This window comes from Pseudorca crassidens, chromosome 2, assembly GCF_039906515.1.
Source record: "Pseudorca crassidens isolate mPseCra1 chromosome 2, mPseCra1.hap1, whole genome shotgun sequence".
Classification (NCBI taxonomy): Eukaryota; Metazoa; Chordata; class Mammalia; order Artiodactyla; family Delphinidae; genus Pseudorca; species Pseudorca crassidens.
This window is the reverse complement of record NC_090297.1, coordinates 11,863,344-11,890,425: the sequence shown is the minus strand read 5'-3', so window position 1 is coordinate 11,890,425 and position 27,082 is coordinate 11,863,344. Positions and strand designations below refer to the sequence as shown.

The following is a 27,082-nucleotide window of genomic DNA, read 5'->3' as shown; positions in this document are numbered from 1 at the left end:
CTGCACTTTAAATGTGGGGAAATCTTGCTGTGCTCCAAAACCCTGACTTTCCTCACCATTTGGTCACCACCAGCAAAGTTGCTGTCTACTTTGAGATTCTTGCCTAATTCTTCTGTATATTAAAAAGAGCAGGGCTTCCCTGGTGGCGCAGTGGTTGAGAGTCCGCCTGCTGATGCAGGGGACACGGGTTCGTGCCCCGGTCCGGGAAGTCCCACATGCCGCGGAGCGGCTGGGCCCGTGAGCCATGGCCGCTGAGCCTGCGCGTCCGGAGCCTGCGCGTCTGGAGCCTGTGCTCCGCAACGGGAGAGGCCACAACAGTGAGAGGCCCACATACCACACACACACACAAAAGAGCAAATCAGTAAAGATATCTACCCTAGTTGATTTAAAAAATTCCACACAATAGGAATTAAATCTCCCAAATACTGTAAGTATTTGTTTGATATTTGTGCCTGCTTTTTCTTTGTGGGGGGTGGGGTCAGCACTTAACAGTAAACCATTTAATTCTCATAGCTCTGAAGGTTGGGAAGTCCAAGATCAAGGTGCTGACAAATTTGGTGTCTGGTGAGGTTGCCTTTCTTTTTTTTTAAAGCAGGTATTGATATATATTGCTCTTTAAAACTTTACTTCCTCATCAGCTCCTGGTTGCTCAAAGAGGCCTATCTCTCCTCATTTTTCCTGGCACGTCAACTGATAGCAGATGATGCTCCATTTTTCTCATTTTACCTTAACACAAAAACTCTTTGGGTTTCCTATTTCTTAGGCTGGGATCATGTGCATATGTATAATGCAATGCCTCCTTCCTTTCCTGCTTATCTTTCCTAAAATCTGATAGCGTTTCAGTCCCACTAAATTCTAGGTCAACGCTTCCTCATTTCAGATGCACCTTGTACTCACTGGGCTATCAAAACATTTCAGGTAAATATGGCTGTAATTTCAAGCGCCATAATCTCCTACTCAGAAGTTTGGAGCTAGAGATCAATATATACTTTGATTATTAGAGTCAGCCCTGGGCAAAACTACAAAATAAGCCAAAGTTTGTCCTTGGCAAGCTCCTTCCTTGGCTTCTGAACTTCTCTCCACCTGTTCCTCTTACTTCTCATGTGCTCCTACTTTCTTCACTTGCCTTTTCAAAACTTGCTCTCAAGAAAGGATTTGGACTAATTCACACTAAGGTACTAGTGACAGCGGAAACTCAATATGATCTCTCTTAGGGTATTTGCATTTTAACAGGGTATAAGTCATCAGCTGGGCTTCCCTGGTGGCTCAGTGGTTGAGAGTCCGCCTGCCGATGCAGGGGACACGGGTTCGTGCCCTGGTCTGGGAAGATCCCACATGCCGCGGAGCGGCTGGGCCCGTGAGCCATGGCCGCTGAGCCTGCGCGTCCGGAGCCTGTGCTCCGCAACGGGAGAGGCCACAACAGTGAGAGGCCCGCATAGCGCAAAAGAGAAAAAAAAAAAAAAAGATACAAAGTGGATACAAAGCATTCTGAGAGTGGGCACTGCCAATGTCAGAGTCATTACAATACTGTGGATATGTTCAAAGTTCTTTAGCCACATGGAGCAACTTTGGTCCACTCACCATAATCAGCAGTAGAACTGTATGGGGCATAGACCATTTATTTATTTCTTCAACAAACCATTATTAACACCTACTGCATGCCAGACATTGTTCTAGGTACTAATGGTACAGCAGGAAACAAGGCAAAGTGCCTATCCCCATGGAGTTTATGTTCTAGGAGGGGGTGGCAGACAAAGAACATATAAAATGTGTTAGGTGGTGATAAGTGTTATATAGAAAAAAGAAACAAACAAGCAGCAAGCAAGTGTTTGGGAGGGGTGGGGAATTAGGGCACACAGTGGTTGGTACTTTACACATGGTGGTCAGAGAAAGCCTATATTACAAGGTGACACCTGAGCAAATGAATGACGTGAAGGCATGAATCATGTGGACATCTGGGGAGAATACTCAGCACAGGTAACAGCAAGTGTGAAGAACTAAATATGGAAGGATACTGGCCCTGTTGAAGAAACACCATGAAGAACAGAACTGGAGATTAATGAATGAGGAGAAGTGGATAGGAGCCCATCGGACCAGATTATGTGATAAGTAATTGAAAGGACCTTGGCTTTTACTGACTGAAATAAGAAGCTACTGGAGCATGTTGTGCAGAGAAGTAACATGAAAAAAATCACTTTGACTGACTTGTGGAGGAAGGCAAAAGTGGACTAGTTAGAAGGCTATTACAAAAACTCAGGTGAAAGATCATGGGGGAATCTAACCAGTGTGGTAGATGTGCAAGTAGAGAAAAGTGGAGATAGTCAGATTGTGAACTCATTTTGAAGGTATAGCCAATAGGACTCGTTGATGCATTGGATATGGGGTGTGAAAGAAGACCCAAGGATAGCTGCAAGGCATATGCCAGTAGTACTTTATTTTATTTTTTTGTCATACAGAACTTCCCCGACTAGGGATCGAACCCTGCAGTGGAAGCACGGAGTCTTAACCATTGGACCACCAAGAAGTCCTGCCAATAGTACTTCAAACCCCTCTGCTTGCTAGAGGGAAATTTGTTAGAATGAAAGGATTGCCAACAACCTCCTGGGCAGTTTGTAAAAAGAAGAGCTGGGCCATCCCAAGTTCTCTCTTCAAATTCCTTTCAAATTAGATTTTTGTTTTTTCTTTTTGGCCAGGCCTCACAGGCCTGTTGCAGGGTGCCCACACATCCTGGTCTGCACGCTGGGACCTAGACTTCATGAACTGACGTGTGGATAACTAGGCTCCGCCCCCTCACTCACGAGAAGCTGAATTAGTTCTCTAAATTCACAATGTAAGTTCTACCTTTTCAACAACTACTTCAGCAAGACAGTCCCTCTACCCGCCCCCGCCCCAAAAAAACTCCTCTCGTCCCAGATGCAGTATCTCTCTTTTAGCCAGCGCTGAATATACTGCCCAATTCAGTATCCTTTATATCCCTAATTTTCACCCCTTATTTGTCACGAAACTTCTTGGCATCCTAACATTTGCTCGTGTTAAACCGGTTGGTCAGAACTGTCTCTGTTTCGGAAGGCAAATTTCAGCATCTGACGAGTCTTATTCTCAGGAAATGCTCCTGCACGACCAAACTAGACTCTTGAGCCCAATTCAGCACCGTTTCGTCGCTTCGCTATAGCCGGCGCAGAAATGCCTCAACTGCCGGCTGCGTTTCTCTTCGGTCAAGCCAGCCAAAGCCAGGACTTCTTACGACTCCAGGGCGGAAACCCCAAGAAACGCCCCTCCAGCCCCATCACCACGCCCGCCGTCCCAGAGCCTTGCAGAAACTCGCCTGAGCCGCATCACGTGCCTGCTTTGTAATCTCCCAGTGGGCAGTGGCGTCTGATCACCTGACGCGCGTGACCAATGCCTTGCGTCCGCGCTCTGGGCTCCTGGTTGCTAAGTGACCCCAGCTCCCGCTAGTTTGCGCTGCTTGGCTTTATCCCGGGAGGTAGTGGTGGAAGCTTCAGACCCGGCCCAGGCTCTTGGACACGCCAGTGGAGGGTCTTTTGCGGCTGCTGCCTTCTCTCTGGCGGAATCCCCGATGGTGGCCCCCACACCCTTGCGCCTTCAAGGCTTGAACCTGGGCTTCCGGGCATCCGCGATCAGGCGGGCTCCGGCTCCTCTGGGACTAACCCGGCGGCTGGGGTGCCGCAGGGCCGCACTGGGTGGACCCGGTCCACCCTGCCTTGGCCACCTCAGCCTAGAGAACCGGCTCAGACTCTAGTTCCGGCAAGGATGTGACTGAGGCAGTGGCTGGCAGAGAGACAAGTGCCTGTTAGTAGTCCCTGGCGTGGCTTCCTGTAGTTTCCTTCCTTGTGGCTTATGTGAAGACTTAGGCTTGATTGCTTTGGCCAGAAAAGAGACATAGGAGCTCTGTGTGCTGTGCTTTCCTGAAACGACTGTGTCTTGAGTACTTGTAGACTGAAGGATAACAGATTTCGATTAAAAAAAAAAAAAAAAAGATACTCCCAGAAGTCAAAAGAGTCAAATACTTAAAATTTTTTTTTTATATATTTAGCAATTTTTTAAAAAAAGCCTTGTCTTTGGGATATCTAGTAACATTGGCAGTCTTTTTGCTGTTCAGCATTTTTGTTTGTTTTTGTTTGTTTTTTGCGGTACGCGGGCCTCTCACTGTTGTGACCTCTCCCGCTGCGGAGCACAGGCTCCGGATGTGCAGGCTCAGCGGCTATGGCTCACGGGCCCAGCCACTCTGCGGCCTGTGGGATCTTCCCAGACCGGGGCACGAACCCGTGTCCCCTGCATCGGCAGGCGGACTCTCAACCACTGCGCCACTAGGGAAGCCCACTGTTCAACATTTTTAATCCAGAAATACCGTGTTGTGCCTGGGACTTGTGTGCACTGCTTGTTAGAAAGTTTGGTATTTCATGTGTTCCTAACTTATACTTGGATTGGGTTTCACTTATTTCATTCTAATCATCAACTTGTGAAATAAGGTGGGCAGGTTTCGCTTTTTTTTTTTTCATGCATAAGGAAACATGATCAGAGAAACTATTTGCCAGACACCAGTGCTTCTCGAAGTTGAATGTGTATAGCAACCACTTGCGGATCCTGTTAAAATGCATATTATGAGTCTTCAGGTCTGGAGCAGGGCCTGAGAGTTTCTGTGTGTCCAGGAAGCTCCCAAGTGCAGAAGAAGCTGTTGGCCTGATGCATTGCTCAAATAGCAGTCGTCCTAGGTAATTGCTATTCCTAGTTAATGGCACAAATGCCTCCTTTCTGTATCTGATTTTATGCCCAAACAACAATTTCTTAACATCTGTGAACTTTCTGTACATATGAAGGGAAAATCATAGGATGGAAATGACAAACAGCAGATAGTCTACATAGAATTTGTATCCAGTACTCATTTCAGTTATTCTGTTAGTTTGATCTTCTGAGGATTTAAAATATTTGAGAGAAAGGGCTTAAAACTATCAGCCTTTTTGTTGTTAAAAAGGCTTTTAAATAGAGAAGGTGAAATTTCCCCTGGCATTGAAGGACATATTTAACTAGGAGGACCCATATTCGGAGTTGAATCCCACTGAATCCCCGCGCATTCCCAGTCCTTTGTTTCTTTAAAAGCTTCATCAAGTTAGAACACATGTGCAGTTCTGAACACAGAGACTAAGCAGTGAAGACTAGCCAATTTATCCTCTGGTTAAAAGAGAAGAAATTTTAAATGGAATAAGAAAAATTAGATATCCAGGAACCTAGCACAATGATTTTTAAAATTAATTAATTAATCTATTTATTTATGGCTGTGTTGGGTCTTCGTTGCTGCGTGCGGACTTTCTCTAGTTGCGGCGAGCGGTGGCTACTCTTCGTCGCAGTGCGCAGGCTTCTCATTGCAGTGGCTTCTCGTTGCGGAGCATGGGCTCTAGGCTCACAGGCTTCAGTAGTTGTGGCACGCAGGCTTAGCTGCTCCATGGCATGTGGGATCTTCCTGGACCAGGGCTCAAACCCATGTCCCCTGCATTGGCAGGCAGATTCTTAACCACTGTGCCACCAGGGAAGTCCCCACAATGATTTATAGAATTGATGGTGCTTCATATATATAAAAATTAATGAAAATCATTATGTTGTCATTAATGAAAGATTTGAATGTCCCAAGTAGGCTCTTTGACTCAGGTATGGTGCTGTAGTTTTCTTAATGTTTCTTGTGCTTGGGGTTCATTGAGCTGCTTAGATCTACGGTTTTCATTAAATTTGGAAATTTAAAAAAATATTTATTTATCTATTTGGGATTTAACTAGATCCCTCATGCTGCAATCCACTAGTTGCGGCATGAGGGATCTAGTTCCCTGACCAGGGATCAAACCTTGGCCCCCTGCACTGGGAGCTCGGAGTCCTAACCACTGGACCGCCAAGGAATTCCCAGTGCTGTATATGTTTGTATTCCTATAAAACTTGAGGTTTGTTCTGGGGTGTTGTTAAATTACTTTGGAATTAGTTTGATTTTTTTGCGTCTTGCTTTTTTAAAGATTTGTTAGATAGGATGAGAGCAGTGCTGACTCTAGGACTGATTATTCCCCCTCAGGCAAGACCTCTATGAGTACTCTTCCCAATGCTCCATAAATTATGAATTTTTCTTTTTTTCTTTTGGCCGTGCCACGCAGCTTGTGGGATCTTAATTCCCCGACCAGGGATTGAACCCGGGACCCTGCAGTGAAAGCGCCAAGTCCTAACAACTGGACTGCCGGGGAATTCCCAAACTATGAATTTTTCTAATCTGGCTAGTGGGAATAGGCACTATTCCCAGCCGGGTATAAGAGTCAAGAACCTTTCCCTCCAATCCTTTCAAGTGGTTCTTTCCCCAGCCTGGGGAAGTTTTTTTGTGCACAGGTGCTAAGCAGTACCTTGGTGAATACTAGAAGAAATCTGTGGGGTTTTTTCTTTCTCTGAACTGCTCCCCCATCTCTGTCACTCCGTCCTATGAACTCTAGCTGCTTTGGTCTCCTTGGACTCAGCTCTGTATGCCGGACTCAGGGACTCCACTGAGCTCTGCCTCAGTTTTCCATCCTTGCACTGTAGCCTGGAAACTCAGGTAGTTCTGGGACAGTAACAGGGCTCGTCTCATTTGCTTCTTTCTCAAGGATTACCATCCTTTGTGGTCTGATGTCCAATGTATAAAGACCATTGTTTCATAGTTTTTTGTTCCTCCTTTGGTTGTTGTAGGTGGAACAGTAAGTCTGGTCCCTGTTTCTCTATCGTGACTTCTGGAAATGGAAGTCCAAATATCACACCAATTTTACCACTTTTATCACTCAAACCCATTGAATATTGAAACTCTTAAGTTAGGTTGCATACTGTTGAACTCACATCCAGTTGATTCCAGGAGAAGACAGCTATTCTCGTTTTTATATTCCTACAGACTTAACCAATAGCCCGGCACTTGGCTGGCACTCAGTAAAAGTTGGAGTGGATGAATAAACTATTTTGAGCAAACAGCTGTCGATCAGCTTGTGGTGTTTTCTTCCAACATTTGTTGATGGGCTTTTGCAATTTTCTTCTTGCCTGCCAGCAGCAAATGAAAGCTAGGCAAAGTGGAAATTTCTGGGACTTGTTATTCATGATTGTAATTATCCACAAAAATGTACCCTTTAAAAAAGTTTATCAACAGGCATGAGGGAAGTTTTTGGGGGTGATGGACGTGTTCTAGAACTGAGTTGTGGTGGAATGGTTGCACAGGTTTAGAGAAGAAATCATTGAATTGTACACTTAAAAAGAGTTGATTTTTGTGGCATATAAGTTACACCTAAATAAAGCAGTTAAAAAAAAAACCAAAACGCTTATCTTGAAGATTCCCAAGGCATCTTAAGGTGAAAAAAGGAAGTTGCCAACCATTTTGTATAGGCTAAACCCAGTTTTGATATTATCTTTTAAAAAAATATTTATTTATTTATTTGGCTGCACCGGGTCTTAGTTGTGGCACTTGGGATCTTCATTGCGGTGCGTGGGATCTTTAGTTGTGGCATGCGGGATCTAGTTCCCTGACCAAGGATGGAACCCACGCCCCCTGCATTGGGAGCTCAGAGTCTTAACTGCTGGACTACCAGGGAACTCCCAGTTTTGATATTTTCAAAAATCTCATATGCATTGAAATGTAACCTTGAGCAGGTAGGGATAGACTATGGTGGACTTTCACTTTGTACCCTACACATGTATTAGTTTTGTAATCAGAAAAAAAATAAAGATTTTAAAAGGAAGATTGTATTTTTTCATTAAAGGAGAGAGAAAATCAAGTAAAAGGCAAGAAAAAAAAATGTGTATTTGACCCACCCACAAGGCAGTAGACAGATTAGAAATCAGAAAGCCTGATGATGATTCTTGTTCTGTTTTTGAACTCCAAGCTAGGACAGATTACTTAGCTGCTGGCTATTGTTCCAGAAACCAGGTTTAAGTAATGAAGTGCATATTTGTTTTTTTTTTTTTTTTTTTTTTTTTTGCGGTACGCGGGCCTCTCACTATTGTGGCCTCTCCCTTTGCGGAGCACAGGCTCCGGATGCGCAGGCTCAGCGGCTATGGCTCACGGGCCCAGCCGCTCCGCGGCATGTGGGATCTTCCCGGACCGGGGCACGAACCCGTGTCCCCTGCATCGGCAGGCGGACTCTCAACCACTGCGCCACCAGGGAAGCCCTGAAGTGCATATTTGGAGTCTGAATCTTAAGTGTCAAAAGTGGAGCTCTGAAATGAGTTTGAAAGTAGCTATGGGAATAATGTCAATGCAGGGGAATCCTTTTATCCTCTTAGCTATCCAGTAAATTATGAGATTCCCTCCCTCCCAACCACTCTGACCAGAGCCTTTGACAGGTAAAATAATCTCTAATTAGGGATTCTAGGGAGGAAGTTGCTTTGTAATATGCAGTAACATCACTGGCTTAGCACTTCAGTTTCCTTGTTAAATATAAATAATATGTCATATTTATTTTATAGGATAATTGGAAGGACAAATGAGATAAAATATAGCAAGTGTTGAATTCAGAAGGAAATTGGAATGTAAAAACAAGTCATCATGAAACAGAACAAATACTGATTTTATTATACTACAGGAAATAGTGTATCACACATGCTGTATTTGTATGAGATCTCTATCTGTACTTCAAGCATTGATCTTTATCCTCCAAACACGTATATGAAGATGTTCTGGGTCTTCCCTGGTGGTCCAGTGGGTAAGACTCCGCGCTCCCAATGCAGGGGGCCCGGGTTCCATCCCGGGTCGAAGAACTAGATCCCACATGCATGCCGCAACTAAGAGTTCGCATGCGGCAACTAAGAGTCCGGGTGCCACAACGAAGATCCCACGTGCCTCAGTGAAGACCCCGGGCAGCCTAAATAAATAAATATTAAAAAAAAGAGAAGAAAAGGAATGCATCGGAGACTGACCGGGGCTTTGAAAAATCTAAACCTTTTCCTCAAGAAAAACTCAAATGGTGCAAAGATTACATTAAGATAGCCTATTGTATTATCAAATTGTTGAGGTGTCAGGATGAAATCTGATTGACTAAACCATCTAAACTGTATGTCACCTGATTGAGCGATTGAATGAGAGCTCTGTCCATTTTCTGAATTCTCCTTTCTTTGTTAGATGATCAAGCAGAAGTTTTCTGTGCCCTCTCCTGGTTTGACTTTGAAACTGCATAACAGTGATCTTTAAACTTCTTTGGGTGGGGCTTTTCTTCAGTAAATTCATGATCTCCCTCCCCTTCCTCTTGCCTTCGAAGGCTCATTTTGAACTACAGAGAGACAGGGGGCCGCAAGAACTGTTCATCATTCACTCACCTACTAAACATTTATTATATTCGTTTTTTTTAAACAAAGCACTGCCCTTGGAGGTCAGCCAAAAGGAAGAAGGAGATATTGGAACTTAAAATTTACTAGAACAGAGCTTCGGAACCTTTTTCCCGTCGCGGCACACATAGAAAATTACACAATTTTAAGAACGTAAATGGGAAAAGAATTTGAAAAAGGATAGATACATGTATATATATAACTGAAGCAGTTTGCTGTACACCTGAAACTAACACAACATTGTTAATCAACTATATTCCAATATAAAATAAAAATTAAAAAAAAATTACACAATTTGTATGTCCCACTGAGGTAAAGGGGAAGAAGGGGGAGGAGGGATTTAGGGGCATCTATATGGGATTTGGTAAAAAAAAAAAATTCCATTTTCTAAATATTGTATCATTATGATTTGAAAAATAAAATGAAAGTATTAGAGACAGCATTAAATATTGAGCTTATATAAAGTTTCCAAATAAAATATTTCTTCAGCCATAAATAAATAAATAACAACAACAACAAAAATAATGACAGCTCTGACTTAAAGCACATTCCTTCAGGGATGATATCCACCTGGTATTCACTGTTAATGGCCAGCTGGCATACGTTCTTTTTTTTTTTGGCTGCATTGGGTCTTCGTTGCTGCACACGGGCTTTCTCTAGTTGTGGTGAGTAGAGGCTACTCTTCGTTGTGGTGCGCGGGCTTCTCATTGTGATGGCTTCTCTTGTTGCAGAGCACGGGCTCTAGGCGCGCGGGCTTTAGTAGTTGTGGCATGCAGGCTCAGTAGTTGTGGCTCGCGGGCTCTAGAGCGCAGGCTCAGCAGTTGCGGTGCATGGGCTTAGTTGCTCTGCGGCATGTGGCATCTTCCCGGACCAGGGCTCGAACCTGTGTCCCCTGAGCTGGCAGGCAGATTCTTAACAACTCTGCCACCAGGAGAGCCCCTGGCATCTGTTCTGATTGGTCAATATCTGTTCCATCTCAGATGTTAAATATTTTTAATGTCACCCTGCCCATAAGCATTGTTAAAGCAGTCACACCCTGAAGTTAGCTTGGACACCAGCCAAAAATGGACAGAAATATCTGATACTATGTGAAGACAGATTTGGGTCAGCCATCTGGGGCTGCTCTGGCCAGAGCCCTCCAACCAGTGTCCTCGCCCCTCCAGCCCTGACCAGCTGCATCTCGGGTTGCTGCTGCTCCCCCTTGGCCCCTGGAACTCACTTCCTCTAGCAGGGCCCTGGACATTTGTCTGTAACGTGCAGCGGTGCACTCTGCAGCTGGCCTCTGAAGTTGATGGCCAGGTGGTAACACATGGCAAGCAGCAAATGCTGCTGATCCTTCTGCCTACTTGTAGAGATTGAAAGGCAGGATGACAGACTCTGTTCTGCTTGGATCATATCCGCAGGAGCTCCCCATGGGCTGCATGCACCCAGAGGTGTTTAGTCTAGCTGGCAGCCCCAAGGGCCATGGGATCTTTATGTTGTATCCAACCTGTAACCCAGTTGCAATATACCAGTGTACTATGACCATGGTGAGGAAACTCTGCAGTAGAGGAAATAAAACATGCAATGATAACGCTACCTATTATTTATCAATGGATGGTTTACAGTGCTTTCACAGTGGACCTCATTTAACCCCCATAAGAACCACCAGTAAAGATTATCATCCCATTTTACAGAGTAGGAAATAGGTTCAAAAGGGTGAGTTGCTCAGATTGACATGTTAGGTCCACCCTTCCCTGACTGGGGTGTCTTAATGATGTACACATTGGTGGGCTAGGTTAAATGATGAGTTATTGGAGTGACAGATTTACTTGAAAGTTTTTGGGTAAGCTGTTTTTTTTTTTTGGGCTGTGCCACGCAGCTTACAGGATCTCAGTTCCCTGACTACTAAGCCACCAGGGAACACCCTAGGGAAATTTTTTTTTTTTTTTTTTTTTTGCGGTACGCAGGCCTCTCGCTGCTGTGGCCTCTCCCTCTGCGGAGCACAGGCTCCGGAAGCGCAGGCTCAGCGGCCATGGCTCACGGGCCCAGCTGCTCCGTGGCATGTGGGATCCTCCCGGACCGGGGCACGAACCCGTGTGCCCTGCATCGGCAGGCGGACTCTCAACCACTTGCGCCACCAGAGAAACCCCCCCTAGGGAAATTTTAACTGGTAAATTATATAGGTGTTTCTTTGTTTGTTTTTGTCTTGTTTTGTTTTGTTTTGGCCGGCGTTGCACGGGATGCGGGATCTCAGTTCCCCGACCAGGGATTGAACCCATGCCCCCTGTAGTGGAAGCTCGGAGTCCTAACCACTGGACCGCCAGGGAATCCCTTAACTGGTAAATAATATAAAATATTTGGAAATTCTGCCAACAATGATTGAGATTCACTGATAGTGGACCCAAGATTTAAGTTGTTTCTTTAAAAAAAAAATTATTATTTATTTATTTTGGCTGCTCTACATCTTAGTTGCCACACACGGGACCTTTGTTGCAGCATGCAGACTTCTTAGTTGCGTCATGCATGCGGGATCTATCTCCCCGACCAGGGAACGAGCCCAGGCCTCCTGCACAGGGAGCGTGGAGTCTTACCCACTGGCCCACCAGGGAAGTCCCAAGATTTAAGTTGTTTCTGATTCCAGATCCCAATTTATCCCAGGTAGAAAAGTGTTAAGGTTTTATGAGAGTTACAGAGAGAGTCGTGTAAGCACGGGTTTCAGCTGAACATTGGACATTTGGAGATGGGAGCTAGGGAGAGAGCATTCCAGCAAAGGAAAGGAGGCAAGAAAGTGGGGCTGTGTAAGGTGAACAATGGCTGGAGAGATAAGGGCGTGAAGATGCATAACTGGAAATACGATTAGAAAGTGGATTGGCTTCAGGAAGCTTTATCTGGCAGGAAAGTCTATGTGATACTAGCTGTGGTGAGACCAATTGGAAAGCTAGAGGTGGGAAGGCTTGAACCAGAGTAGCCGTGGAGAGCTTTCACATGGGAAACCATCACGACTTACCAAAGGATGGTGGGGGAGAGGGGCAGGATCAAAGAGAGGGACGTGGGAAGTTGCTGGCTGAACTTGTAGCCCACCTGAGGTGTTGTCAAAACATCCAGGTAGGGCTTCCCTGGTGGCGCAGTGGTTGAGAGTCCGCCTGCCGACGCAGGGGACACAGGTTCATGTCCCGGTCCGGGAGGATCCCACATGCCACGGAGCGGCTGGGCCCGTGGGCCATGGCCGCTGGGTCTGCGCGTCCGGAGCCTGTGCTCCGCAACGGGAGGGGCCGCGGCGGTGAGAGGCCCGTGTACCGCAAAAACAAAAAAAACATCCAGGTAGGGAGTTAGCAAATGGGTGACTGGAGCCCAGGGCTGGGATATGGGTTGTGAGTTATCTGCCTCTAGGTGAAAATGGTTACCTTGCTATTGGAAGAGACTGCCATCAGAGAAGGGGCCATCGGAGAGCAGGGGCACAGCTGGTCAAAGAAGCCACCTGCGGAAAATTGAAAGGAAGGGCGTGTTCGGCAGCAGCGAATGATGAAGAGGAAGGTTGGAGCTGCTGTCACATAGTGCCTGGCACATAATAGGCACGCAAATACCTGTGAGAAGAATGAAAGGAAAAAAAGACAGTAAGAAAATGATACATTCAGGACAAACCATATGAAAGAAATAGTGGTAGAATCTGGGCATAAGGGTGTTAAACTAGTAAGGACCTACCGTATAACACAGAAAACTCTACTCACTCGTCTGTAATGATCTATATGGGAAAAGAAGATAAAAAAGAGTGGATAGATGTATAGGTATAACTGATTCACTTTGCTGTACACCTGAAACGAACACAACGTTGTACATTAACTAGACTCCAATAAAAATTAATTAAAAACTAAAAAGGTGTGAAGGGAATAACCAAGAGATTCTTGCATTTGCTCCAGAAAATGGCAGGGACCTGCTCGGCAGCCTGTGGCCACACTGAGTACCTGTTATTGATCTTTAGGAGACTTTGCCTCACCCTGCAGGGTGGTGTGAGTTCATGTGTGATTTTATATAAAGGGACAAATCTAATGCAAACTCGGGCCTTTCCCATTCAATCTCAAGTTCTAGAGATTAAAATATATATAATACCACAAATTGGCTCCCATAACTACATTACAGATCACTTCTTCCCCCCCCCCCCCCAGGGATAAAGAGGACTGCACATGTGGGCTCGCTTCTAAGTCCTTTTTAAAAAAGGTTAGTTTAGAAAGACTCTGCTTCCTGAGACTCCCGCCCAGATATTTCTTGGTACATTATTTTTTAAAAAGTGCTCCAATTTCTCTCGCTTAGAGAAAGGTCTTTCCTCTTCAAATCTTTCAGGTTTTTGTGGGATCTCAGTTCCCCAACCAGGGATCGAACACGTGTCCCCTGCAGTGGAAGCCTAAAGTCTTAACCACTGGACTGCCAGGGAAGTTGCATTAGGTGTTACTCTGGGAGAAGGAGCTGCCAAGGGCCTGATTTCGGTGCGGAGGGACCCACCTGGGCCAGTGCGGTGGACGTCGGTAGGGAGTCCCGGGCCTGGCTCTAGTTATGAAAGGAACTAGAGGCCGAAGTCCAGGAGGGTGTGCAGGGAGAGAGCGGCCCGATCCCTGGGCCCCCCCCCCCCCCCGCCCGTGATCTCCAGGCGCCCCTGCCCTTTGAGCCCGGGGCGTCTCGGGCGCTGGCACAGTCGCTCCGGCCGCTACGGGGACCAGCGGGGCGGGCGGGATGCTGCGGCTGCTGGCGTCCGGCTGCGCCCGGGGCCCGGGGGGCGGCGGGGGCGCGCGGGGGCTGGTTCTCGGGGGTCGCGTGCGTCCTGCGGCGGGGCTCTGCGATCCCGGCAGCAGCCAGAGCCGCCAGGCCTCCGACGCCCCCCGGAACCAACCTCCCAGCTCCGAGTTCGTGGCTCGGTCAGTGGGCATCTGCTCCATGATGCGGCTGCCCGTGCAGGCCTCCCCCGAGGGGCTGGATGCCGCCTTCATCGGGGTGCCGCTGGACATTGGGACCTCCAACCGGCCCGGGGCGAGGTAAGCCCCGAAGGACTCGGGGACACGTGTTGGGACAGCCTGGCGGTCACTGCGCACACAAAACTCATGGAGAGGCGCTTTCCCTCACCCAGGGTCGAGTTGGAAGCCAGTGCCTGGCTCCAAAGTGCCCCAATCCTTTGAGAGACAGCTGGTTTCCCTCAAGCAACCCTGAGGGCTCAGCCGTGTCATCCATTGGTAAAGAAATGGGGTTTAAGGACTGAGCCTTCTCCCTGCCCCGTTCCCTGGCCTAGCTGGATGGTGGCTGTGGGTACCCCAGTTTACAGAAGCAGGGGACATTAAGTTTGAGAACAGAAGCTGGTTGCCCTTCCCCAAACCTCTAGATGTCACGTGACTCAAGAATTTGCTCCAAATAAGGCAATTTTTTCTTCTTTTTTTGGTCGCGCAGCCTGCGGGGATCTTAGTTCCCCCACCAAGGATCACCGCATGCCCCCTGCAGTGGAGATGCGGAGTCTTAACCACTAAACCGCCAGGGAAGTCCCCAAAATAAGGCAGTTTTCCTAAGATCAAGTTAGAGGAAGTAAAATCGATTTTTCTAATTATTGAACATCAGCTATTTACGATTCCGCAGCAACAGTTTAGGAAATTGAGGCTCAGGGAGATTAAGAAATTATCTAATGCCATTTAGTAAATTGGTGATTGGTGGGCTTCTACGTCTGTACCTTTAACCTCTTCACTATATAGGCTAGATCAGTGGTCCTCAACGTGTGTGGGACGTTTTCCCCCCAGGGGACATTTGGCAGAGTCTGGAGGCATTTTTGGTTATCACAACGTGGGGGAAGGGCTGCTACTGGCATCTAGTGGGGAAAGACCAGGGTTGCTGCTAAACGTCCTGCAATGTATAGGATGACCCCTACCCCCTGCAGCAAAGATTCAGCCAGCCCCAGCGCAGAGCCTGGGAAGCCCTGGCCTAGGCAGAGCCTCTGAACCTTTAGGAATGGCTCACAGGCTGATTCTTTCTCCTCCAGATTTGGACCCCGAAGGATCCGTGAAGAATCAGTGCTGCTTCGGACAGCCAACCCTAGCACAGGAGCCCTCCCCTTCCAGTCCCTCATGGTTGCAGACCTAGGCGATGTGAATGTCAATCTTTACAACCTTCAGGACAGCTGCCGCCTAATTCGAGAGGCCTATCAGAAGATTGTAGCAGCTGGCTGTATTCCTCTGACCTTGGGTAATGTCATCTGCAAGGGAGAGGGTAGTTCTCTGAGCTCAGGGTCTATTTATCATGAGCTGGAGTACGGTTGCTTCTCCAGGGGGAGCCACTGGCAATATGGAGACAGTAGGAAAGGGAACATTTTTAGTTCATTTATTTTAACCCCTGGGGAGAGGATATTTACATTTTTGGACTAATGTGACTGACAGGGATGGACCAGGGTGAAGCAAGTGAGGCACTCACCTTGGTGCAAAATTTAAGGGGTGCCAAAAAGTCAGCAATACATATTACTGATTTCCCTTTCTTTTTGCCTCAGGTTCCAGTATGGCTCAGAACAGCACAGTTGCTGATCCTATCTTTATTTAGAGTTTATCATGGGGGACTTCCCTGGTAGCGCAGTGGTTAAGAATCCTCCTGCCAATGCAAGGGACGTGGGTTCAAGCCCTGGTCCGGGAAGATCCCACATGCTGCGGAGCAACTAAGCCCATGTGCCACAACTACTGAGCCTGCGTGCCTAGAGCCCATGCTCTGCAACAAGAGAAGCCACTGCAGTGAGAAGCCTGCGCGCCGCAAGGAAGAGGAGCCCCCGCTCACCGCAGCTAGAGAAAGCCCGTGCATAGCAATGAAGACCCAACGCAGCCAAAAATAAAAATAAAAAAAAGGGACTTCCCTGGTGGCGCAGTTCCCTGGGACTACCCAACGCAGCCAAAAATAAAATAAAATAAATTTATAAAAAAGAAAAATAAATAAATAAAATAAAGTAGCGTGGGCTTCTCATTGCGGTGGCTTCTCTTGTTGTGGAGCACAGGCTCTAGGCACACGGGCTCAGTAGTTGCAGCATGCGGCCTCTGAGGCACACGGGCTTCAGTAGTTGTGGCTCTCGGGCCTAGTTGCTCTGTGGCATGTGGGATCTTCCCAGACCAGGGCTCGAACCTGTGTCCCCTGCATTGGCAGGCGGATTCTTAACCACTGCACCACCAGGGAAGTTCCTATCATGGATCCTTTTTTTTCTTTTGCATTGATTTTGATTTTTTAAAATATTACATTAAAATAATATTTATCTTGATTACTTAGTTTTTTTTGTTTTGTTTTGGCCACACAGCTTGCAGGATCTTCGTTCGTCCCCTGGCCAGGGATGGGACCCAGGTCCCCTGCAGTGTAAGCGCAGAGTCCTAATCGCTGGACTGCCAGGGAATTCCCCAATCACTGAGTTTTTTTTTTTGTTTTTTTTTTTTTTTTGGTGTCCCTTCAATTTTGCATCCGGCAAGTGCCTCTATCCACCTCACCTTGTCCCAGCCCTTGATGCCAGGCCCGAGGAGGCTGCCAGCAGGGGCTGAGTTGTGACTTCTTAAGTATTCAAGGACGTTGTTTCAATGACTTTATTTGAGAGAACTGCAAGGGGGTCTTTTCCTCTCGTCAGGGTCTATGTCAATCTATAGAGCAGCTTTCCTCTTACCCTCCCCCACCCCGCCCCACTCTCACTGTAGCAGTTCTTTCTCTTCCTGTTCACCAATAGTCAAAATAGTACCTTTTTCTAAATATCCAAATTTATTTTTGCCAAATGAGAGGGCCCAGCCCGCAGAGCATAGTGGTAAGGAGTGGGGTTTCTGGCTGACGTGGTTTGAAATCTCAGCTCCACCTCTCACTAGCTCTTGATGTTTCATTTCCTTATCTGTAATATGGGAATAAAAATACCACCACCTACCTTCTTATATTGTGTCAGGGGCATATAACAAAAGTGCATATAAAGTGCCCAACTTTGTGACTGGCATGTTTTCAGCTTCCATAAATATAGCTGTTGTTGTTATTAATAATTATCAATGGTAATACTTTTCTAGGCCTGTGCTGTCCATTGGTAGCCCCTAGCCACATGTGGCTATTTAAATGAATTACAATTAAATAAAATAAAAAATGCAATTCTTCAGTTGCGTGAGCCACATTTCAATAGCCAATGGCTAGTGACCACCATGTTGGCCAGTGCAGATACAGAACATGCGTGTCACTGCAGGAAGTTCAACTGGACAGAGCTGGTCCGAGCATTTTCCCTATAAGCCTTAATTTAATTTCCTCTTTTAAATGACAATGTAATGTCAAACATTTAGTGGCCATTTCTCCACCACTGAACAAGATCATATTTTAGCTGGGGTTATAGTTCTTCCAGTCTAATCGAAAGGGTGGCAGAATTGGGCAGATTAAAGATCGTTCTAGGTGATACACGGTCTTCGAATCTTATCCACGTTCCAGATGTTTTCTTCTTTTTTGTCTCCTTGAAGGTGGAGATCACACAATCACCTATCCTATATTGCAAGCGATGGCAGAAAAGTAAGTCCCAAAGGCCGGAGCTGGGGAATGAGTTGCTTTCTGCTAGATGGCGTCAGGTGACCTCTGCTGCCTCAGGTTATTGGGGACGATAGGAAATTCCCCACTGAGTTGCTTCTATGGATCAAAATTAAGGTCAAGCTCCAGGTGTGTCTGTCAGTCAGCAGATGGGAGCCAAGACAATTTATTATTAACACCCTGGCCACCCGCCCTTGCCCTAGATCTGCCCTGGTATGCAGCCTCAGCATTTGCCTGTGTTTTTGGAAGATGAGCCCCTAGTGAAATACACAACCCCAGTTAACTTCAGTTTCTGTTTTGCTTCAGAGGCCAAATACAAATACTGACAGGCACAATGGTGTTGCTTGCTGAGGAGAGGCCCTGTTTTTTCCTGAAAGGGCCCCTTTCCCAGAGGATGAGAAGATGAATTTTTCCAGTAGTGAAAATCTAGCAGGGATTGACTAATTTTGGTTAGTTAGTTTGAGAAATAGACAGATGGGCCAAGGTGGTGAGCTCCAGAATTCATATAGAGGAAAGCTATGCGGGTGGCATTCTGGTTGGAGGTGGGTGGGTGGGTACAAGGCTTTTCTGGAAGCTGTGTTTGCCTGGCACTGATTTGGATTGTCTGTTTTTTTGGGGCGGCTGGCAGGGTTGATGGGGATTATAGAGAGAGAGCTGAGTAGAAGCTGCTTCTTGGTTACCGCAGTTGGAGAAAGGGTGGTGCTGATTAGTTGAGCCTTCAGACGAGCTCACCTGAGCCGCCACCCTTTACTTTCAACCTCCCAGCCCTCTCCATCTGTAAGTGAAGAAAATTCTGGGTGATAGGTAGGGAGTGTCAGCTAAAGCACGTGACTATCTTCTGCTTGACTTCTCTGAGCTTATTGTCCTTCTGAGAAGCTAAGTGGTTTGAAGACAGAAACCAGTTGCAAGGCTGGTAACTGATGCCAGGTCCCCCCTCCACGGCTATGAATCGTCATCAAGTTTTGGCGGCCTGGAGGGTGGTGGTGTTCAGGCCCCACCGGGAGGCCTGGCTTCTGAGCCGCCCTGTTGTCATCAGGCATGGGCCTATGGGGCTGGTGCACGTGGATGCACACACGGACGTGGCGGACAAGGCCCTGGGTGAGAAGCTCTATCACGGGACGCCCTTCCGCCGTTGCGTGGACGAGGGACTCCTGGACTGTAAGCGCGTGGTACAGATCGGCATCCGGGGCTCTTCCATGACCTTGGATACCTACAGATACAGCCGGAGCCAGGTGACAGGCCGAAAGCCCCTCCCTCTGTCCCCGGCCCCAAAGTGCCTTCCTCTCCATTGCCCACTCAGTGGAGGCTATGGATTCAAAGGGACTTTGCTAATCAAGCTCCAAGTGGGGACAGAAGGGTGAGTTTGCGTCATGTGGAGCAGATAGGAGCGGGGATGATAGTTCACGAGGCAAAGGAGGCCGCTTATCGCTGGGGAGGGGGACAAGCAGAAACAAACCAGGCCCTTGGATGCTGCTGGCTTGGAAAAGAGTGGAGGAGGTCCAGACCCAAGGCGATGGGTCTGATATGGGGATGATAGTTCCCTCCTCATGGATATTGGGGGTCAACTTTGAGGTGCACATAAGCTGAGCACGGGGTAGGCCTATAGGAAATGCCCAGTAAATGCTGCCAGGCCCAAGTGTCAACTTTCTGCTCTTCAATTCTTTCTCAGGGCTTCCGGGTGGTCCTGGCTGAAGACTGCTGGATGAAGTCGCTGGTTCCTCTGATGGGAAAAGTGAGGCAGCAGATGGGAGTCAGACCCATTTATATAAGCTTTGATATCGACGGCTTGGACCCTGCCTATGCCCCAGGGACAGGGACACCCGAAATTGCTGGTCTCACCCCTAGTCAGGTAAGGAGGCTCCACCAGCGACACTTCCTGTGGGTGAGGACACTTAGCTCCCCACTTTCCTGGGACCTGAACTGAGCCTCTAGACATCAGGATGGGCTTTTAAAATCAGAGCACCTGGGCCTTTATTGTGCTCAGGGCCGATCACAGGTTTGGATTCTCCCTTATTGATGAGTGACTGATTTTGGCAAGGGCCCTCATTTCTTATCTGGGATATAAGAGTCCGTTATTTGGTCTTTCTGCCTCTAGTCCACCTGTTCATGGGGACAATACTGTAGTGCCCCCTGTTCAGACACCAAACTTACCTTTTGGGGTTAAATTTTAAAGGTATGCACAGTGGGATTAACACCTCCTAGGGTAGTTCAAGAGTTTTAGAAACCCCCAAAGAAAGCTCCCATGGTATGCTGAGCATAGCACAGGGAGGCAGAACTGGAGGGTGGCTCTACCTAGAAGGAAAGCTCCAGGGGTGGACCTTTGTTCTGTTCACTACTCTCCGAGCCGAGGAGAGTATCTGACATATAAGTAGGAGGTACTCACAGATACTGGAGTAAATGAATGAAGACTGCTTGAACTAATCAACTATCTTCTATCCTCTCAGAAAGGAGGATGGTCATAACAGCCTCTCTAAAGCCTTTCCCAGTTCCCGTCAGTTTTCTAGAACACACTCCTCATTCCTCGGCTTCGCATCCTTCCTGCTTTTCACCTGCAGAACGGAAGCAAAGTGATGCTCTTCCTGCCACGCCCCTCACTCATCCTATCTCCGGCCACGTCTGACTACTAGTATTTCTTCCGTCTTGGCGCCTTTGCATGTGTCTTTCCCTCTCCCTGGGCTGCCCTCTCCCTACTCCTCTGCTTGGTCAGTTCCTTGAGCTAAGTGTTTCCACCTTGGAGGAGCCTTCCCCAGCCTCTTCAGGCTGCGACACGTGCTCAGATTATTCCTGAAGCCCTTCATGCTGGCATTGAAGCGATTGGTTTGTCTCTGTGATCCCACCAGGGTGCCTGGTGGTCAATGAATGTTTATTGAGGGAAAGCGACAGTTCCAAGTCGAAGGGCAGGACCGTGTTGGGAGAAATCCATGGAGGCCTCTACTGGTTGCTTTCTGTTGTCAATGATTACCTCTCTGGACAACTCAAGCTTCATCTTGGACAGGCTCTGGAGATCATCCGGGGTTGTCAAGGACTGAACGTGGTGGGTTGTGATCTTGTGGAGGTTTCACCGCCGTACGATCCTTCTGGTGAGTAAGGGAGACAAATGTGATCCGTAGGCAGCGGCTAGTTTATTTATTTGTTTATTATATTTTTTATTTTTGGCTGCGTTGGGTCTTCGTTGCATGCGGGCTTTCTCTGGTTGCGGCGAGCGGGGTCTACTCTTCGTTGCGGTGCGTGGGCTTCTCACTGCAGTGGCTTCTCTTGTTGCGGAGCACTGGCTCTAGGCGCGTGGGCTTCAGTAGTTGCAGCACATGGGCTCAGTAGTTGTGGCTCGCGGGCTCTAGAGCGCAGCCTCAGTAGTTGTGGCGCACGGGCTTAGTTGCTCCGCGGCATGTGGGATCTTCCCGGACCAGGGCTTGAACCCGTGTCTCCTGCCTTGGCAGGCGGATTCTTTTTTTTTTTTTTTTTTTTTTGCGGTACGCGGGCCTCTCACTGTCGCAGCCTCTCCCGTTGTGGAGCACAGGCTCCGGACACGCAGGCTCAGCGGCCATGGCTCACGGGTTCAGCCGCTCCGCGGCATGTGGGATCCTCCCGGACCGGGGCACGAACCCGTGTCCCCTGCATCGGCAGGCGGACTCCCAACCACTGCACCACCAGGGAAGCCCGGCAGGCAGATTCTTAACCACTGTGCCACCAGGGAAGTCCCAGCGGCTAGTTTAAATTGTATTAATCTAGTTAATAAGTAGATGGATGGGTCCCTTTATGTAACTCGGGAACCGGCTGAGTATGTCCTACAGTGAAGAAAATAAACCTATTACTGTACACCATACAGATGTGAGCTAATGAACCCTAACAAAACCCCTGGGAGGTGGCTAAGGATTGATAGCTGGCCCACCCGTCAGCAGAAGAGAGAGAAACCAGCGTGCAGTTCAGCGATAGGGCTGCCCAGTGCCATCTGCCTTGGATATTTCATTGAAAAGTGAATTCTCAAGGCATAAATGGTATTTATTAATATTGATAAAGTGGGGGAGTTAGCTGGTTTAGGAGAGAGATTCAAAGCCAATGCCATCCCAATAATTTTAATCTAGAAAAACTTACAGGGTTAGGCCCGTTAGCCTTAGAGGATAGATAGTAAATACGATACACACCAATATGATAGGTTTTCCTTTGGGGGAAATCTGTTCTCAGAGTAAACAGAGAGCCTTCTGAATTTTAAAATACCTTTTCTGAATGATGCTTGATAGAACGCCGGGGAAAGCATGTCCACGGGGCGGTGGGGAACCGCAGAGGAGCGCGCAAGGCAGGACTCTGGGAAAAGAAGCACAAAGGGACAAAGGCTGAGGAGCCCGAGGGGCTCGGCCTCAGGAGGCGGTCTGTGTGGTGTTCACGCTTGGGTTTTTCACTGCTTTGTAGGAAACACAGCACTCGTGGCGGCTAACCTGCTGTTTGAGATGCTGTGTGTTCTCCCCAAAGTGACAGTCGCCTGAATGTTGTGCTACGATGTTCAAGATAAAACAAGAGCTTACCTGGATGACAAATTCTCCAGAACTTATGTGCAAGCAATCTGAGTACTAAAGAGTTTATGCCAATAAAACGTTCTGCTAAAAGTGTCATTAGTGGCTCTACAATCTGGGCTTACAGTAGAACTCTAATCCAAACAGCTAATATTCCTAAGGTGTTTGAATTAACTTAAAAAAAATGCACTTGTGCTTTTTTTATTTTTTCCTTTGATGAATGATGATGGAGGATAAAGGGGAAAGGGATGGAGAATTTAGTTTATCTATAATCTGGAGGAATGAGATGAAAAAACCCTATGAAATAATACTGTAGAAAAACATTCCATATTTCTATAGTATCTTCCTTTAAAATACAGCCCCTACGCTGAGGAGCATCTTGGTTTTAGGACCATCGTGAACACAGAAAAAGTTTGAAAGAAAAAATAACAGGCAGATCCTAATAAAGAAACTTCCCACTCAAAAGCCCAGGAAGATGCAGAAATGTCTTCAAAACCAGGTGACATCAGCTGGCTCTTAGTGGCCTTGCCTTAACCCGCTCCCTCTGAGCCTGTTTTGCATTATCTTCTCTTCAAGCTGACCCACCCTCTATGACAGCAATTCCCCAAATCTGCAGTGGAGGCGTGATGACCTTAAGCATGTGTTGAGTTACATGCGAATTCAGTTTTGTTGATAATGTGTCCATGGTCAAATCATCATCTCGTGACATAAGAGCTACCCATAATCATCACACATTAAAATAGTTTATTTCTGTTTCCAGTCTGTAATATTCTTAAAACAAAATAACATCAGCTTCAGTGCCTGTTCACAATACAAAACAAAAACAACATAAAAAAGACACCATTTGCCAAATAAGTTATTTGTTCCTAAGAGTATCAAAAGTGCAAAATATTCACCTTCTTTTCAGGTCTGTCTCGAAAGCATCATCATCCTCCTTGACAAACTGAACAGATTCGGCAGCAGACACGCTGCGTTTGTTTCAAGGGACAATGTCAGGTATTTGGACATGACCAGCGTTTCAGCTGTAAAGAATGTTTTGCATCAGCTTTTCAAGAATTTTACTTAGAAAAAAATGTTTGAGTGTTTGCTCCTAATCCCTTTCCCCAAACAATGCAAATCACTTAAAACCCATTCAGATCCCACTTCTTTTTATAGCAGGAAAACATTTACGTACTGAATAAGGAGGGAATCAACCTATCATTTGAAACCACAACCAAGTTTTCATGGTCAATAAGCGATGGCAGCAAGCCTGTGGTGCCCAATGGGAGTTAGGGCAGGCCTGCTCGCTGACATGTTGCCTAGCTGGAGGTGATGAACTCGGTGGTAGACAGATTGTGCCACTGACACCTGGGCTGATAAAAAATTTTTTAAAAAATGGGTGCGTATATCTACAAAGGCTTGCTTTAGGCCAGTTGTTGTCCTCATCTGCTAAACATGATGCAGAGTCCGTATCAATCAGAAAAACCTACCTCTGAAAACATCAACTTTGTCAGTTTCAAGACACTCGAAGACTAGGAAGTTAACTTAGAGCCAAAATTGGGTCTGTGTGATTACATATGTAAGATAAATGGTAGCGCTGGCTGACCAGGACAGTGGCTCATACATTTTACACAAAAGTAAACAAATTCATGGAAATGACATTCAGGAGGAAAGGCTTGGGTGGTCAAGGGTAAAGGTCAGTTTAAAAACTTCCCAGTTTCCTCTTGGGGGACATAGATAGCTACCAGCCCCCAAACGGATCTGTAGATGATGTTTTTTGGATTGAAATATTTCCGAGGAACGTTTTCACTATTATCACTTTCCTTTCTTTATACAAATGAAAGGTGCAGCTGTCTGAAGGTGCTTTTTATTTTAATGATACAATTTTTTTGTTTGTTTTTGCGGTACGCGGGCCTCTCACTGCTGTGGCCTCTCCCGTTGCGGAGCCCAGGCTCCGGACGCGCAGGCTCAGCGGCCATGGCTCACGGGCCCAGCCGCTCCGCGGCATGTGGGATCTTCCCGGACCGGGGCACGAACCCGCGTCCCCTGCGTCGGCAGGCGGACTCTCAACCACTGCGCCACCAGGGAAGCCCACAATTTTTTAAAGTGAACGAATCTGGGGTGTTTTTGGTTTTCAGAAATTAAGGTCAGGAATCCCATTAGTACCAGAAATTAAAAAAAATAAAAACCTACCACTGAACCAAAACACGACTCGTATAAGCAACTTGGCCACAAGAGATGCAGGAAATAATCTTGAGGACTTGGTGCATCACAGAGCCAAAAATGAATTCCTTGATCAGTTCTACCTGGGCCAGATGCCACGAGATATGGCAATAAGAATAAACACCCACTTTTAGAGGATCATGTGGAAAACTAAAGCCTGGCAGTGATTTATTTTTTTAAATAAAGCTACAGATCCCATGAAAACTAGGGATTTCTGGGCTCCAATAATTTGTTACTCGCCACTGTAGCTCAATCCAAATGGCTTAAAGCAATTGCGATTAAAGACAATATTAACCTCTTTTGCCCCACCACTGATTTTGGCCCTTCACTTTACAAAAAGGCAACTTGTTTTGACATTTGAACTCTTGGAGGTTGTCCAAACTCCACTGGTGGTGTGCTCTAAAAAGAAAAGGTAAGCTCTCTTAACTGGCTGGTAGGGCCCCGCCTGGGGTCCATCGTTCACTGGAGCTCAGCGAGCTGGGGTGCTGATGACAGGTCTGACCCTGTTACTGGTGAAGCAGTTGTAACTTAAGAGTGAAAACAATTAAGATGAGACATCAAAATGTAGGCCAGAAGCTCAAAGTGAGCAAAACGGAAGCCTAGAACGTGTCTTGGCTCACTTGTCACCAAAGAGGACTTGAAGATACAGCACTTTTGGGGTAACAGTATTCAAAATACAATTGCTGAGAAATTTTAAGTTCCTTGATACAAAGATATGTCTGATAGTTTACTAAAGAGACATCACTGTAGGGAAGAGGTTCCTTGAGCCTGACTCACGGCAGGAATGACGTGTCGTCAGTTTAACATCTACTGGCTTATAGCAGCTTACCTCTACGTTCAGAGAGCAAGATTACAAGTTATGACTCCTAATATCCACACCCTAAAACTGACAGAGGCAGAAAGGCATCTGAAAACATACAGGTAAATGGCTCAAGGTCATTACAGTACTTCTTGCCACGCGGATCCCTCCCCAGCTACTCTTAGTGTTTGGGAGGGGGCTGATGGGATGCTCAAGAAGGCATCGCTCAGGCACTGCCCAGCCCTCCCTTCTCTAGTCTCGGGAAGAAAACCAAACAGACGTGCAGAAACCCCCACGCAGTTCTAACCTTTTAAAACCGTGGCTGACAAGCTGTTGTAGGAGGATACCCCCCAAATATACTTTTAGCCATTTACTACCAAAAAAACCACTAATGTAAGATCGCTTGGAACTAGGCCTCTTTTGAGACACAGGGCCCAGAAGCTGCGGTGGCTTGTCCCACCGTTACAGCATGCACCGCGGCAGAAGCACGGCCGAGGCGGGGCGGGGGTCAGATGGCCCGACCGGCACACCAGGCTCGCGAGGTCCCCCCAGGCTCTGCTGCAGGGTCCAGCCCTGTGCTTGTCCCACAGCACAGAGACAGGACAGGGGAGGTGGGGGGCGAGCACGGGGCGGGGCGACAAAGGAAGAGGGAATGAGCAGTCTATTTTAAATAGTGTGGCATTCAAATGAGGAAAAAAGACCCAAAGGAAAGTATTCAGATCTGGGGAATTCAGCGTTTGGTGTTTTTCACTCCTAGGTTAGAACAGGACAAAGGAAAGATTCTTCTAGCCACTGTTCTGGAAGAATAATCTAAAATCTATACTCTGTCCATTGTGATAGTTTGAGTCCTGAAAATACCTGTTCACAGGGGCCTGTTAAAAAGTCTGAAGAGTTCGAGCCTCTTTTAGAAATTCTCAGTCTAGTTCAGGCCATGACGGGATATAAAACCTCTGTAAGGAGCCTTCCAGCAGCCGTTCCATCCATAAGGACAACTTGCTCAATTTTCCTTTGATGGGCCTGGATCCAAGGCCAGAAGATTTCCCTCGAGATTCACCCAGATGGAGGGAAGAGTCAAGGTCACTGCACGACCCCATGGCTTCCTCCTCTTCGACTGTTTTTTGGGGCTTGAAGAGGCAGAAGTATTTCTTGTGGCCATTCAGAGCCAGTACATAGCCCGTGTAGTCGCGTTCCATGAAATGCTTGTCGTATTGGTTTGGGATCGGGGCCACATCTTGAGCAAATTCTAGTAAGTATTCCAGCCATTCTCTGTGTTTATCTAGACTCAGGAAGGAAAAGTGCAGGCAGCTGCTCCTGTAGGAAGGACAGAAGGAGGATTTAGGGTATTTCCCGACACATTTAGTCGCAGGGAATACAAGGACCTCAGTCAGATTTTAAATAATAGGAAAAGGCTTTGTGCTGGGTGGGGCCTGAATACAGAAGAAACGAAGGATTTCTGCGGGACCTGGAGGGCTTCTACAATGGCGGCAAGAGCCCCTCATCCATTTCCTGTCCCTTGCTGGGCGTCACTCACATCACTCTCGGTGTCTGGCTTCAGGAAAAGGCACAAGAGCTAGAGAAGAGAGTTTCCTGAAAGGACTCAGGGAAGACTGAGTTCAAGCTCTTCTGTTCAGAACCAACAGTCAAGGGGAAGAAAGGTCCCCACACGATGGCTTAGAGGTCTGGGTTGGAAAGGTCACAGCCAACATGCACGGAAAAAGCCCCTGCAGCTCCCTCC

At 47.1% G+C, this 27,082-nt stretch overlaps 2 protein-coding genes across 2 annotated transcripts in view; one reads left to right on the top strand and one right to left on the bottom strand.

Annotated features, from left to right (window-relative positions):
- The first annotated feature begins 14,011 nt into the window (after positions 1 to 14,011).
- AGMAT (agmatinase (putative)) lies at positions 14,012 to 22,445 on the top strand. Its single transcript, XM_067721336.1, has 7 exons — positions 14,012 to 14,330; positions 15,317 to 15,519; positions 17,775 to 17,823; positions 18,875 to 19,070; positions 19,508 to 19,687; positions 20,834 to 20,918; positions 22,246 to 22,445. The coding sequence occupies exons 1-7, from the start codon at positions 14,032 to 14,034 to the stop codon at positions 22,317 to 22,319; spliced, it is 1,086 nt and encodes a 361-aa protein (XP_067577437.1). The 5' UTR covers positions 14,012 to 14,031; the 3' UTR covers positions 22,320 to 22,445.
- Positions 22,446 to 23,067: 622 nt separating this feature from the next.
- The window catches only part of DNAJC16 (DnaJ heat shock protein family (Hsp40) member C16), a 37,523-nt gene continuing 33,508 nt past the window's right edge, over positions 23,068 to 27,082 (bottom strand). The window contains exon 15 of the mRNA XM_067721274.1: positions 23,068 to 26,658. Coding sequence (XP_067577375.1) covers positions 26,262 to 26,658 — 397 coding nt within the window. The 3' untranslated portion in view covers positions 23,068 to 26,261. The remainder of the gene's footprint in view (positions 26,659 to 27,082) is intronic.

What these genes read in the sequence shown, in the direction of transcription:
- AGMAT (XM_067721336.1), top strand. Translation starts at nt 14,032, where the DNA reads ATGCTGCGGCTGCTGGCGTCCGGCTGCGCCCGGGGCCCGGGGGGCGGC. An exon ending in TCCAACCGGCCCGGGGCGAG is followed by an intron (nt 14,331 to 15,316) that starts GTAAGCCCCGAA and finishes TTTCTCCTCCAG; the next exon opens with ATTTGGACCCCGAAGGATCC. An exon ending in CTGGTCTCACCCCTAGTCAG is followed by an intron (nt 19,688 to 20,833) that starts GTAAGGAGGCTC and finishes CATCTTGGACAG; the next exon opens with GCTCTGGAGATCATCCGGGG.